Source organism: Bombyx mandarina, chromosome A1, assembly GCF_030267445.1.
Source record: "Bombyx mandarina strain Sakado chromosome A1, ASM3026744v2".
NCBI classification, from domain to species: Eukaryota; Metazoa; Arthropoda; class Insecta; order Lepidoptera; family Bombycidae; genus Bombyx; species Bombyx mandarina.
In genome coordinates, this window is record NC_143234.1 from 790858 (window position 1) to 806862 (window position 16005).

Genomic DNA, 16005 nt, shown 5'->3' on the forward strand with positions numbered 1-16005 from the left:
GACCGCATCGCAGTCCGCAGCCGCCGACGCGCCGTCCCGTCCTCCTGGTGCCAGCGCGCTAGAGTGACGGTAGCGTGCGGCGCAGCCTCAACCCCCTTAGGTCGCCCCGTGACCATCACCGGGAGGAGACTGCCTCCTCATAGGGGCTGGAGCTGGACAAACGCCCTCCTCCGACCCCCGGCCCGACGGCGGCGGCACGGCGCCGAGAGGGAAGAAGAGCTCTCCCTCTCCCGTTCCGCCGCCTCCTTCTGCGAGATGGTGGACTCGCAGAAGTCGAGCATCGCCTGCCAGGACTCGTCGCTGCCGAGCATCGTAGCCACGACGGTCGGAAGCGACAAGTCCGGTCCTATTTTTGCAACGAGGACGCGGCGCTGCTCCGCGAAAGCGGGGCAGTACGCGAGCGTGTGCTCCGCCGTGTCCTCGTTGCAGCCACTGCAGTGGTGGCACTTCGGCGTACCGACTGGGTGTACTAACCTAACCTAACCTAACCGATCCAAATTATCACCGGGCTTACGTAAAAGTGCCACCAGTTTCTTTATTATAATTAGCTAGGTACTGATAAACATTATCGAATATAAAAACATCGAAATATTTCATATAAAATTGACAATACAACAAATGAGAATATTTATCTCATTAATGCGTTAAATTATTTAAAAGTTTCAGGTAACATCGATTATGGTCGAATTTCCATTATTGGGCGAACAATATTGTTTGAACACATATAAATATATTAATAAGCATGACGTATTGTGCAAATAGCCTTTCGTTAAAGAAAATTTTGTTTCTTATTAAAAAAAAAAAGTAGGTATACGGAGGATTTTGAATCATCATCATTTCAACGCTAACTCGGAATATAATTACAAAGCGGGGAAGAATCAGCAAGACAATCAGGGTTTACTTACTTCCAGTGTTGACATTTACACTCTAACATAGAAGGTATACGAAACAAATATTAGATATATAAACGATTTGACATGAATAAACAATGACATTAGAACAAATGTGAGTGAATTATGAACCTTTGATTATTATTATTAATTGCGTGACACGTAAAACAGTCGAAAAGACAGAACCGCGGTTTTCGTATTGTAAGCTGTTTAAACAAATCTATTTGATTTGCACGAAAGATAAAATTTATTACACATAAACTCTGGATTAACGTAATGTATTTGAAAGCTGAATAAATACTTGTAGGAATCGAATTAGACAAGTACTCTGACGTCATTTTAATACAAAATAATGACACATTTCAAACTGAATATCGCATTGACATTTGGACAATACGTACCTTTTGTTTGTTGTTATTGTTGCCATTGAAATTAGAAAATATTTATTTCAATTTTAACAGTACAAATATGTAGTGTTTTTTTTTCCCTACCTATGCTGATAGCCTTGAGAGGCTATTTCAGCTTCGCCCTAACATGTAGTTGAGCTTACGGGGCTCAAACCGGAGTGACTAACACTGGCCCTAGCAAGAGCAGTGCTTCGCAGAATCTACCACCGGACCGGAAACGCGACCCACTGAGAAGATCCGGCGAGAAACTCAGTGGGCTGTGTCTGTGGGTTACTTTACTCGCCGAGCCCTTCGTCGCAAGCAACAGGCAGACATTTAGACAATACGTACCTTTTTTGTTGTTATTGTTGCCATTGAAATTAGAAAATGTTTATTTCAACTTTAAAAAAGATGTTTTTCGAGCTAACAGCTATTCTTTAAAATTCGTCCTTAATACCTAATAGCATTCTCGCAGTATTTCCCTAGCTAGCTTCCCTTTTCTAATTACAACCTAATTTCCCTAGGCGCCAGAGTTTACCCGCCACTTCTAATCTCAGAAGTTCCGTTTCTTTCACAAAGGCTTATATCATTATTTTGTCAGCTAAGTTTAAATCGGGCTAATGCTCGTAAACTTCATACATTATTGGATCAAGAATTAAATTGTCAACCATCATACGGACCCAACCAATGGAGCAATTACCCAATTTGCTGGAGCTGGGGTCACATTACTATGTTTTGACTCTGACACGGCTCAATAATCGGGATGTTTCTAGAACAGATTTCATTGTAATATCCTACTAATATTATAAACGCGAAAGTTTGTGTGTATGGATGTATACTTGTTACTCCTTCACGCAAAAACTACCGAATGGATTTGGTTGAAACTTTAAAATAATATAGCTTAAGCATCAGAATAACACATAGGCTATAATTTATAAAGGTATAGTATGAATTACCCAAAATATAACGATAAGGGTCAAGTGAGTAGGTAAAAAAACTGCCATCTTATTTTCATAATCAATAATAAAATTAAGTGTTTCCAAAGCGAAGCGAGGGTGGGTCGCTAGTAATAAACTCGGTAGGACCTTTTGTAATCGCGCTACCTCGCCCATATCTGCCGCGAAGCTGATTTCCAATTGAGACTAAATGATAATATTACTGGTGGTAGGACCTCTTGTGAGTCCGCACGCGTAGGTACCACCACCCCGCCTATTTCTGCCGTGAAGCAGCAATGCGTTTCGGTTTGAAGGGTGGGGTAGCCGTTGCAACTACACACACTATCTCAAGGTGGGTGATGTGTTTACGTTGTAGATGTCGATGGGCTCCAGTAACTACTTAACACTAAGCGGGCTGTGACCTCCTCCACCCATTTAAGTAATAAAAAATAGAATCTCACGACAAATATATATTCTAAATTCAACGGATAAAGTTTTCTGTCACTAGAACACATTGCGGCACAAAGACAAGTCCAATCACACCAAGAATATTCCAACAAAGGTGGTCTCCAACGCTGAGGCTCATGAGCCGCAGTCAGCCTCAGTCGCCACTGGACCAACGAGGCGGCAAAATGTATTATGAGTCAGTTACGACAGATTTATAAAACAGAAGATCTCTTTTAACGCCGACTTGTGCCAGAATCAACCATTGATTCGATACATCCGTAAACATTGGGACCGTTCAATTTATTGGTCATACTTTAAATGGTATTGCAAGTTTGGTTTTTGTGGGTATGCGAATAATTCTTGGTTATGCAAGAAATTAATCAAAGATCTAAGGCCTAGTCCTAGGCCGTTTGACAGTGGAAGTGACGTGGATGGTAAAAGTGAAGCAGTAATATAGGTTTGAAGGGTGGGGCAGCCGTTGTAACTATATTGAGACCTTAGAACTCATATCTCAAGGTGGGTGGCGGGATTTACGTTGTAGATGTCTATGGGCTCCGGTAATCACTTAATACGAGGTGGGCTGTGTACTCGTCCACCCATCTATGCCATAAAAAAGTGACCACGAAAGGATCTTTAGATAAATTTAGTTTTGAATTAATTGTACATACTGGTTGAATGTCGGCGTTCTGAGAAGAGATGGTACTTTGGTTTTAACATCATATTCATATCCCTATGAATGTCAAGTATTGTGTATCAAATTTTACGATGTAATTAATAGTTTATACCAATAACAAAATGACTAGAGTCCTAGTCACTACCGTCCTAAAGCGATGAAGTGATGAAATCTGAAGAAGAAAGTCAGTATTTGAAGGAATGTAGGTTTATACGACAAAGGGAAGATCTTCCACCGAGCGGGTGATATTAGCTCGGTAGACCGACGGTCCTAATGTCGTTGTTCGGAACTTGTATATATGCGCTTTATCTTGAAAATGTCGTAAGCGAGATTCAGGCATCTGTCAATTATCTTGCGTTGTATGATGGCTACTCGCCACAGGAACTTAATTTTTGGCTTAGTGTCTTTATATTGTTCACGCTATGGGATTTATGAGCTCCGGTGACGATTTGACAACGAATAGCCCATGATTTTGAGTATTTAAGTTACAAAAATAGAGGGCCCGCGAAAACTCTATTAAAATATCCATCGCATTCACACAACATCGAAATCGATAAGCGAAAAAATATATTCATTATAGACGCAAATATTTTTGCGAGAAAACAATAAGTTTTTAACAAGAAAAATGATAGCATTTCAAAGGTCATATTGTATAAGGTTTGAACTGTCTACAATCAGTTTCTCGGTGTGTTATCAGCTAAAGGTCACTGCTAACGATTTTAGGTTCTTGGTAATATTTCAAATTGTTTACAATTTTTTTTAAATTGTTTACAAATTGATTAGATCTAATTTATTAAATCAAAAAGTGACAAGATATGAAATTAAAGGCTCATTAAGATGGCCTCCCTAAAACTAAAATTAAAGATTTAAAATTTTATTCAGCCTTTTATCTATATATTAAATACGTGAAGTAAAAACTTTGTATCCCTTTTTTCGAAAATCGCGCGGACGGAGGAGTATGAAATTTTCCACACTTATAGAGAATATAGAGAAGAGGTGCACAATGTTAATTTTTTTTTTAAATAATGCATAACAGATACATTAAATCAATAAAGAAAACATTACACACACTACATACCGTGTATTTGACGCACACACGCATGCTTTTTTTTTTTTTTTTTATTGCTTAGATGTGTGGACGAGCTCACAGCCCACCTGGTGTTAAGTGGTTACTGGAGCCCATATACATCTACAACGTAAATGCGCCACACACCTTGAGATATAGTTCTAAGGTCTCAGTATAGTCACAACGGCTGCCCCACCCTTCAAACCGAAACGCATTACTGCTTCACGGCAGAAATAGGCGGGGCGGTGGTACCTACCCGTGCGGACTCACAAGAGGTCCTACCACCAGTAATTACGCAAATTATAATTTTGCGGGTTTGATTTTTACTGCACGATGTTATTCCTTCACCGTGGAAGTCAATCGTGAACATTTGTTGAGTACGTATTTCATTAGAAAAATTGGTACCCGCCAGCGAGATTCGAACACCGGTGCATCGCTCGATACGAATGCACCGGACGTCTTATCCTTTAGGCCACGACGACTTCTTACTATTTATTGTCAAACTTTTGTTCTTGACGTCTGTTGTCAAATTGAGAATAGATTAAATATTGTTTGTCTTTGTTAATATTTTTTATGGTGTAGTCTTGGCGAAATTTGTTACTATAGAAGTATAAAATACAATCATAATAGTGTACAAACTTACAATTCCAATTAATTATAGTCGAATTTCGACTACTGCGGGACCTCTAGTTCAAATAATTTCGTTATTGTAATTAAATTTGAACGAAGAAAAACGATCGTTGTGTCGAAATTATCTTGAATACTTTTGAAAACGACTTTTGTCTTTGGCTAAAAATTCCGCTATCAATTCGATAAGACAGATATCACACTATAAGGTCAGAGTTTAGTATAAATGAATAAACAATGAGTTTTATCCTCATTTTTTTTTTCTTGGAGACAGTCTTACGTACGATTTAAAACGTCTTTTCAATTTTATCTCTCTTTGTTCATGGTCATTCATTACCTAAAAGTTCGTTATTTAATTTGTAATGTGAAACCGGAACGCACTTCGTGTCAGAAATAAAGTATCGCGATTCCAATCCGGGCAGAATTAAAACGTTGCCACGCAATACGAAATCCCATTTAGAATTTTTATGTATCTTCCCTTTTTTTTTTGTTAAGTTTAGATAGATTACTAGTGGTAGGACCTTTTGTGAGTCCGCGTGGGTGGGCAGCCACCACCCCGCCTATTTCTGCCGTGAAGCAGTAATGCGTTTCGGTTTGAAGGGTGGGGCAGCCGTTGTAACTTACTTGAGACCTTAGTATGTACTTATAACTCAAGGCGGGTGGCGCATTTACGTTGTGGATGTCTATGGGCTCCAGTAACCACTTAACACCAGGTGGGCTGTGAGCTCGTCCACCCATCTAAGCAATAAAAAAAAAATGCTGTGCAACCTTAATATATTGGATCTCAATATGACGACCGCCTTGATTTGACAAATTCTTTTTTAATACGCTTTTATTAGCTTCAGACGTATGTATGTTAGTATGTAACGGAATCTTTGAACATGATTTTGACCCCCTTCAAAACGTCGGATTAACTCGAAATTTGGCATACTTAATAATTCAACTGTATTTTTTTTATGTTTGTTATGAATCGATTTTGATGATTCTTTTTTTATTAGAAAGCTGACGCTTCCCGTGTAGTCCCATTACAATTTAGTCCAGTTCTGATAATGGTATCTATGAGAAAACCATATAAGTCTTAAATTTGCTTTAAGTACGTGCGCGATGAATAACTCGATAACTCAATAACTCAATATCACGCCAACCGATTTCAATGATTATTGTTTTTAGTGTATATTAATTTGTTTTGGAATATCATTTTTTTTTCTATTTGAAGTTTGGTCGTCGTGGCCTAACGGATAAGACGTCCGGTGCATTCGTGTTGAAGCGATGCACCGGTGTTCGAATCCCGCAGGCGGGTAACAATTTTTCTAATGAAATACGTACTCAACAAATGTTCACGATTGACTTCCACGGTGAAGGAATAACATCGTGTAATAAAAATGAAACCCGCAAAATTATAATTTGCGTAATTACTGGTGGTAGGACCTCTTGTGAGTCCGCACGGGTAGGTACCACCGCCCCGCCTATTTCTGCCGTGAAGCAGTAATGCGTTTCGGTTTGAAGGGTGGGGCAGCCGTTGTGACTATACTGAGACCTTAGAACTATATTATCTCAAGGTGTGTGGCGCATTTACGTTGTAGATGTCTATGGGCTCCAGTAACCACTTAACATCAGGTGGGCTGTGAGCTCGTCCACACAGCTAAGCAATAAAAAAAAAAAAGTCGGTTTTTGTTAAAGCATGTCTACTTACAATTATGTTTTTTTAACATCATTATAAGAAATGGTAGACCAACCTAACCTTAATATAACGAACCTCAGTTTATTGAATTACTTGATATCCTCCTCCTCCTCCTTGCGTCGGTTTCCTCATTACTGAGGGTCGTGGTCATGGCCTTGAAACAGTTTGTTTTTTATCATGCACCGCCATCTGTTCCTATCTGCAGCTGACTGCAGAGCATCGTGCACTGTGGTATCAGGGGCTGCACGAATCTGGTCCCTCCAACGGGTCGAGCTCGTGTCTCTTGGTCGCTTGCCCTCGACCTTTCCAGTGACCACCAATTTCTCCAAGTTGTCACTGTCTTTCCTTGCGATGTGGCCAAAGTATTAAAGAATCCCTCGCAGGCAAATGGTGGAGAGTCTAGTCCGGATCTTGAGCTGAGCTAGGATGGATAAATTGGTGCGGCGTGCGGTCCAGGGAATACCCCACGTCCTCCTCCAGCACCACATTTCGAAAGTATCAATCCGATTGCGGTCAGCTTTCTTATTTGATATAGCGAATTTCCCTTCCGATTTGTTATATCGAGACCGCACTGTATTTGGAAAAATCGCGAAAGGCGAAAGGCGAGAAGGCTATGACGATTTAACAGTCTATTCGTATGAACAAGTACTACGCGACATCTATCGTAAGTTAAGGTACATTTTTTTGTTATTGCCCGTGTACGCAGACGAGCGTACGGCCCACCTGATGGTGAGTGGTTACCGTCGCTCATGGACGCCACAATGCCAGGAGCAGAGCCAATCCGCTGCCCACCGTTTAAGTTAAGCTGAACAGCCAGATGGTGAGATCTGGTCGAGGCGGTTGATAGCAGTCCATACCACGTGGTCCATGCCGCCCATGACCGTACATTGTGGAGGAAAGTCACATGTGGTCGCGATCCTCAGCAGTCAGGAAACGACGAAGAGGAAGATCCTAAGTTGATGGTACTATGACAGAAGCTTTCCCTGGAGGGCCAGTATTGCCGGATATAAAGCTCAGGAATGTTTAAAGAGCACACATACAACATAAAGGATAAACAAAAAAATACCATTTAGGAATAAGTAAGTCGCAAAAAAGTCTTCGTAACGAGTTATTTGTATTTGCGTCAATAAACTCACGGTATTATCAAATTAATAAAACACATTATAAATAATACAAAGGTTACAGTTATTCGAAAAGTTTCCAAGAATTTATCTGAAGTTATTTTTATTCGGTAAACATGTTTGTTTGAAGTAGGGTAGTTTTCCATTAATTTGACTATCTATATATTAATACGTGAAGCAAAAACTTTGTATCCGTTTTTACGAAAATTGCGCGGACGGAGGAGTATGAAATTTTTCACACTTATAGAGAATATAGAGGAAAAGTGCACAGTGCTAATATTTTTTTTAAATAATGCATAAAAGATACATTAAATCAATAAAGAAAACGTTACACACACTACATACCATGTATTTGACGCACACACGCATGCATACTATTTACTGTCAAGCTTTTGTTCTTGACGTCTGTTGTCAAATTGAGAATAGATTAAATATTGTTTGTCTTTGTTAATATTTTTATAGTGTAGCCTTGGCGAAATTTGTGATTATATCTATACTAATATTATAAAGAGGAAAGATTTGTTTGTTTGTTTGTTTCGAATAGGCTCCGAAACTACTGGACCGATTTGAAAAATTATTTTTCCATTAGAAGCCGACATTGTCCCTGATGAACATAGGCTACTTTTTTTAATTATTTTTTTTGGTTTCATGTGTGTTTTAATGTTTCCGAAGCGAAGCGAGGGCGGGTCGCTAGTATAAAATACAATCATAATAGTGTACAAACTTACAATTCCAATTAATTATAGTCGAATTTCGACTACTGCGGGACCTCTAGTCCATGTTAATCGTTCAATGTGTATTTTGTCAACGGAACCACCGTTCCATTTACCATTAAACCGTTAAATTAAACATCAATTAATAATTTAAAATTAACTTCGGCGAATGTGTACTAAGCGTTGCCATACTTTACGGACACTTAAACAAACACACGTAAATGCTAATATGAAATAATCTGTTTATATAAACGTGAACCGTGAATGTTTTTAGCACGTCATTTCGGATCCTCCCGATCCACTAACGGTGCTTTTAGGTACCTCAGGCACCGGTCATCGTTCTCGTCGAACCCGTCGCTTGCGACGAAGGGCTCGACGAGTAAATTAACCCTCAGACACAGCCCACTGAGTTTCTCGCCGGATCTTCTTAGTGGGTCACGTTTCCGATCCGGTGGTAGATTCTGCGAAGCACGGCTCTTGCTAGGGCTCGTGTTAGCAACGTCATCAGGTTTGAGCCCCGTGAGCTCACCTACTAGTCAAGGTGACGCTGATATAGCCACTCAAGGCTATCAGCTTAGGTAGGAAAAAAAAATGTTTTTATTTTATTATTATTTTTTACCGATTATTCTTTATTTCGTATGTAGGTATGGTACATTTAGAAAGAGTCGAGGAAAATAACTGAAAAAAACCAAGCGCCCTATATTGATCGTTGATGTTAGGTACTACACAACAAACCTATTTATCAATACAACAGCAGCCCTGCAAAAAATAAACTGCAAACAAACAACGCGTGAATAAAACCACCAAAATTGAATATACGTTACTTAGAAGAGATTTTACGAGCTTATATTAGTCACTTAGATAAAGCACAATTATCATATTCATATATTGATTGACTTAAAGTAGCGGATGAACGAACGTCCCGTCTTAATAAAGTATTATTGAAATTCCACCCCGATTAGCTAAAAGACCCGTTATCCATACTAATGGTTAACAATATTTACATGCTAATCTACGGTCATCGTCCTCATCGACCCCGTCGCTTGCGACGAAGGGCTCGATAAGTGAATTACCCCTATAGACACGGCCCACTGAGTTTCCCGCCGGATCTTCTCAGTGGGTCGCGTTACCGATCCGGTGGTAGATTCTGCGAAGCACTACTCTTGCTAGAGCCAGTGTTAGCAACACACCCGGTTTGAGCACCGTGAGCTCACCTACACGTCAAGCAGAAGCTGATATAGCTTCAAGGCTATCAGCATAGGTAGGAAAAAAAAGGTAATCTAATTTATCCTTTTATCGCACGATGTATTTTGTAAGCACGCTGTATTTTGTAAACTAAGCCACAGGTAATTATCGCCGCGTTTTGCGAGGTCGATGACTTCGCGCAAATTGTTTTTCCATTGCGCGTGCAGTAAGCAAAACATTTTTTTAATGCTATTGGGAATTAATATCGAACTGTCTAGTTTCGTTTCCAGGAGAATAGTTTTATTACCCCGATAAACTACCGCCTGTAGACACGCAGACAGAAACGGATAGTAGACAATAGTTACCAGGATTAATATAGATGTAAAAACTCATTTCAATCGAGTTCATAAACAAGCTAAACTATGGATAATATCGGCCCATTTCTGTCGCGAGTGTATTTAAAAGCTGCGACAGCCAATATATACAATACGAATTAATTTTCGACCTTTCATTCCAATAGACATCACAACGTGAACCTTTTGATGTCTATGCGACGACGTTACGTCTATACCGTAGTCTAAGTAAATCGTTTCGCTAAGCCGTGACCCATATGCCCGTCTCCGCTGAAAATCACTAAATCATTATGAAATCATACATTAAATACGAGTATATTATAAATCACGTCGTTCCAAAACATTCGTGGAAATAAGAATTCGTAGAGCACACAGAGGTATGACTAATTTAAAATTTCGTAAATAAATTATTAATGTTATTGAGTTCGCCTTTATCGACATCTGTGAAAAATCGTAACCATTAGTCCGAATTTATATTTAAGGCGTTCAAACGTTATTACGCACGGTAAATTTTATGTGACGTCATTTGTGGAGACAAAGAAGAAGTCACTATAGAGTCACTAGCAGACGTAGCTCGATCTAATATCTCAAAGTGAGTGATCACGAAGCTATGCCTGGCTGCGGGTAGCCACTTAATACCAAACAGGCTACATAATTGGTCACATATCTATTGGAAAAAAAATTAATACAAATTGGCAGCGCTATTTATTTCAGACCATAGTGTGGTCTGGGCTCCATCTAAAATCGCGTTGGTCGCGAATAGCATTTTAACAAACAAAAAAAGGTTTATCAAATTATAATTCTTATCGACTTTAATTGACTGAGTAAGAGCGAGTGTATCCACAGTTTTATTACGCTGTTTTAATTAAAAAAATAATTTATATTCCTGCGTGTACAGCTGAAATATCTTCAGTCTGCCGTAATACATTGTGTAAGACTTATTGTGGATAGTCTATTTTGGTATTCATCGTATTTTATACCACTCGGAGGGTCTGATTATGTTCCAGCCTTATTCTAACTTGATATTATTTAATTTTATTTGTACATATCCAAACTTTTTTTGAACTTTATATTTTTTCCTAGCAGTAAGTTCATTGGTACTTTTAATGTAATTAATGATGAGCGATAAATCGAGCATTAAAGGACCCTAAAAGGACTGCAAGTTGCGAAAACGCAAATTGGGGCTTGCGACTGATCCTTTGAAGGCGAGGAAGAACTTAGGTGATTGTTGCATCCTAGGCAACATAATATAGTCCTTAGAGAACAAGCATCTATTACATTGACCATATATTTCGAAAGTAATCAAGTTCACTTGGGCAGAAGACCAAGAAATTCGGTGCTTTGGGATAATTACAATAAATAGATCTCTTTGAATCGCAGTTATCTTCTATCAATAACAAAATAATAACAAACGATTAGCTAATCAAATGTAATATGATAGTCAGGGAGAGCATGCACATATCTAACACGTGTACATATTATATTTTCTAAGATTTCTGGGAGTTTTCTGTATCACCGAAAAACACTTAGTACCCTGTAGTTCTACAACGAAATTGTTAAATTACTGAAAATTGTAAAACGTATTGAATAAAAGCGATTTTCTTATTTTATCAAAGTATATTATAAGCTATTAATATAAAAACGGTATATGTTTGTGAACCCATAACATGAAGGTAACTAGTAGATATTCCGGATTCCTTGGACACTGTAGATTCAAACGTCAGCTGATTGGAAGTTTTTGTACATGGCGAGCCACATTCTCAAATTAGTGAATCCAAATTTTCCAAAGTGTCTTTAATATTATTGAGCTATGACCAGTAGGTACCTACTATTTGTTTTCGGGTGCTCCCACTTAGGGATCTGATGTGGTGAGTTCATAATTAAAATCCAAATTTGAGGGCTTAAAATGACTGAAGACATAGAGACCAAACAATTTGTATATAGGAGAACTGCTGTATGCAGACATGACCATCGTCAGTTGCCGATGCGGTTAGCGAACTTAAAAATCGTGAGCACTCCTAAACACTTCACATAACAATGTCATTTGTTTACTAAAAATAACAATGAAAACTCACCCGCTAACGCCGGCTCCCATAAAACGGAAATTAATAAAATAACACTTAGACTAAAACTAATTGTCCCCATATTGTGAGGGGTAATAGAAAATTTTCAGTCTTATGTTGAAATACTATGCTCCTTACACCCTGGTCGGAAGGGAAATGAGGTGCCGTTGTGTCGAACTCCCTTTTATAGACGCGCCAATCGGAGGCACCTAATTGGTTCGAAATGTGAATGTGTAGGATGGATACACGCTTCACGATTTCTGAATCAAATTTTACTCGGCTTAGACTTTTTTTTTAAATCAGCCAAAATGTCATAGCTCTTTAAACATAATATGCCACTGCTTTGTGTTTTTCGACAAATAAATAGTTATTTATGTATTTTTCTCTAAGAGATTTAATTTATTTTTCCGTGATTAATCATTAATTGTCGATTTAAGGTATTTTTTTTTTTGTGAGCATACTAGTGTTTGGTTCTGTTGTTGAATAATTCGACTATTTGAACAATTTGGTCGTCTGGTGCTGCCACCAATCACACCACTCCATCTCTTCTCTTGGGTAACATAGATAGTCAGAAAGGAATTCGGGGATGAGGTAGCAGTGTTCTTTGAGTATTAAATCAGCGCACTGTAGATGGCGTTATTAGATTAATTAGTAATATTAGATTATTAATTATTATTAATGGTATTATTAGATTTAAGTTTATAGATTAAGATTACAGGCAGCGGCAGAATAACAGCGATAGTTTCAGCTATCACAAAGCTGAGCCGCGGCCTTTTTATTTCCACTGTGTTAGTATAATATAATGTAATATTGTTTAGAATTAGAATTTTTATGTCATGTTAATTGAAAATTTATTTGTATTTGTATTGTGGGGTAAATAAATGCAACTATTATTATTATTATTTACTGATCGCAAGCATTATCATCCTGGCCATTTTTGCCGCAATGATTAATTAGATTCGGCTTAATGGATAGCTAGATATGTACAACACAAACGCCTTTACTTACTTTGAGACTAGGTCCAATTTTGGATAAAACCGTTCCACCCTCCGATGTGGATGCACGGCTGCTTCACATCAAAAATGGAACGGTCTATGGTATAAGCTAGAGTGGGTGCATCATACCCATCCCACAAGCAAGAGATAGTACATGCCTGAATACCGGTATAGTCATTTGATATGAGTATATTAAGCGTCTTATCCTCTAGGCCAGAATGGTGCAATGTGAAAGGACATAGATCGTGTCTATGGCGGTAGCCATCATACAACGTAAGATATTTGGCAGATGCCTGAATCTCGCTTACTTTAAAGATAAGCTTACATATATACAAGTTCCGAACAACAACATTTAGACCGTCGGTCTACCGAGCAATATAACCCGCTCGATGGAAGATCTTCCCTTGTTGTATATATCTCGACAATTTCCAAATTTTCCATAGAGTAATCAAGCCTGTCGGCAGAATTCAATGCTCGTCGTGACCTAAATGATAAGGCGTTTGGTGTACACGTATCGAGCGATGCGACCGGGCCGGTGTTCGAATCTCAGGTACCAGTTTTTTTTTTTCTAATTGAATACGCACTTAACTCATATACACGATTGACTTCTACTATGAAGGAATAACATCGCGTAACAAAAGTCAAAGCCGCAAAACATATGTATAATTTGTGTAATTATTTTACGATTAGGAATTGTGCCTGAAGTCTGAAGGTGGGTGACGGTAATTACTTTCTGATATCCGGGCTCCGGTATCTACTTAACACCAGATGAACCGTGCGCTCATTCATCCGTCTACCCCATTAAAGTATAATAGCCAATTTTAAGTATTGTGTATAATTTGTATTAGAACTAGCTAAATTACTTAAAATAAAAATAACATTAATCAATTAAAATATAAACAACATAATTAACAAATAGTTTCGGCTATTGAAAACAATTGATTCCATTGAATTAGCCTAATGAGGTGCTTAAGGAATTGTGTTTTCTAAAGTTGATGAGTTACAGCATACGAATTCTTAGAATGAATTAATAGGATTTCTTAATACAGTACACGACATTAGCTACACAAAAAACTCTCCCGACTAATATTATCTGTGTGGACATCTTAGATCACGAGGTTTGCTTACTTGGAAATGGTTAAGATCTTCTGGCTTTACGGATAATAACGATGATGTATGAAGAGTAGACCAACGGCCTAAATGAACGGAAAATAGACGAATATACTGCTGTCAACCTGATGATGGAAGTTGTTAGGGACACAGCCAAATGAATTGAATTCCGGAGTTCCTAAAATCTCGCTTAAAAAGGACAAATTATGTTGTTATTTCTCTATGACAAGCTCTGTCTTCAGAGTTCCTTCGGAAATGGATTAACATAGATTTATGATTTTGCGATAGCACCACTTGCTATCGGAGCAAAGTTCATCGCTCTGGCCTGAAGCTACTGCACTTATTGCCATGCGTTTCCAAAGACCATAGCTGTTATATACCATCCGTCTCTGGAAGGAACTCAACTCTCTTGTGTTATAACTTCTTTGAACGGGGCTTCGTAAGAATTGGTGTTAGGAAAGCAAATGTAAAAATGTTACTTTTTTTTCCTTCCTGAGCTGATAGCCTTGAGAGGATATTTCAGCTTAACCTTAACTACTTTTTACTGGTGGTAGGACCTCTTGTGAGACCGCACGGGCAGGTACCACCACCCTGCCTATTTCTGCCGTGAAGCAGTAATGCGTTTCGGTTTGAAGGGCGGGGCAGCCGTTGTGACTATACTGAGACCTTAGAACTATATCTCAAGGTGTGTGGCGCATTTACGTTGTAGATGTCAATGGGCTCCAGTAACCACTTAACACCAGGTGGGCTGTGAGCTCGTCCACATATCTAAGCAATAAAAAATAAAAAAAGTAGGTGAGCTCACGGTGCTCAAACCGGAGTGATGCTAACACTAGCCCTAACAAGAGCAGTGCTTCGCAAAATCTACCACCGGATCGGAAACGCGACCCACTGACAAGATCCGGCGGGTAACTCAGTGGGCTGTGTTTGTGGGTAATGTTATTAATGTATTGTTATAAACCGAAAATACTATAAAATTTGTTTACTTTCTTATACCAGTGGTCGCTCAGTAGTCGAAATTCAGCTATAGTTAATTGACATTATAAGCTTCACATTAGGTTCTGTTGTTAAAGGCTGTTATAGTTCTAATCACCTGTTTCCCCCAAGACTACACTATAGACAAATAATATTAAAGACATACAATTTTAATCTACTCTCAATTTGACCACATACTTTAAACAATAACAAAAGTTTAACAATAAACACAGAGTAATACAGAGTAAATACATGGTAGTGTGTGTAGTGTTTTTTTTATTGATTTAATTTATTTTTAATGCATAATTAAAAAAAAAAAGATTCTGCACTCCCTTTCTATATCTATATCTATATCTATACTAATATTATAAAGAGGAAAGATTTGTTTGTTTGTTTGTTTCGAATAGGCTCCGAAACTACTGGACCGATTTGAAAAATTCTTTTTCCATTAGAAGCCGACATTGTCCCTGATGAACATAGGCTACTTTTTTTAATTTTTTTTTTATTTTTTTTTTTTGGTTTCATGTGTGTTTTAATGTTTCCGAAGCGAAGCGAGGGCGGGTCGCTAGTTCTCTATAAGTGTGGCCAATTTTATTCTCCTCCGTCCGCGCAATTTTCGTAAAAAGGGGTACAAAATTAATATATAGATTTACTGGTGATAGGACCTCTTGTGAGTCCGCACGGGTAGGTACCACCACTCTGCCTATTTTTGGCGTGAAGCAGTAATGCGTTTCGGTTTGAAGGGTGGGGCAGCCGTTGTAACTATACTTGAGACCTTAGAACTT

General features: G+C 38.5%; 1 protein-coding gene across 3 annotated transcripts in view; it reads right to left on the reverse strand.

Annotated features, from left to right (window-relative positions):
- Positions 1-16005, reverse strand: part of apolpp (retinoid- and fatty-acid binding glycoprotein apolipophorin) — a 92542-nt gene that overhangs the window by 47466 nt on the left and 29071 nt on the right. For 2 of the 3 annotated variants that reach the window (XM_089739841.1, XM_089739840.1), the window contains exon 1: positions 12153-12396. The exons of the other annotated variant lie outside the window; for it this stretch is intronic. In XM_089739841.1, coding sequence (XP_089595967.1) covers positions 12153-12222 — 70 coding nt within the window. In that variant the 5' untranslated portion in view covers positions 12223-12396. Of the gene's footprint in view, positions 1-12152; positions 12397-16005 lie in introns of those variants that run through there. 3 annotated transcript variants of the gene reach the window in all.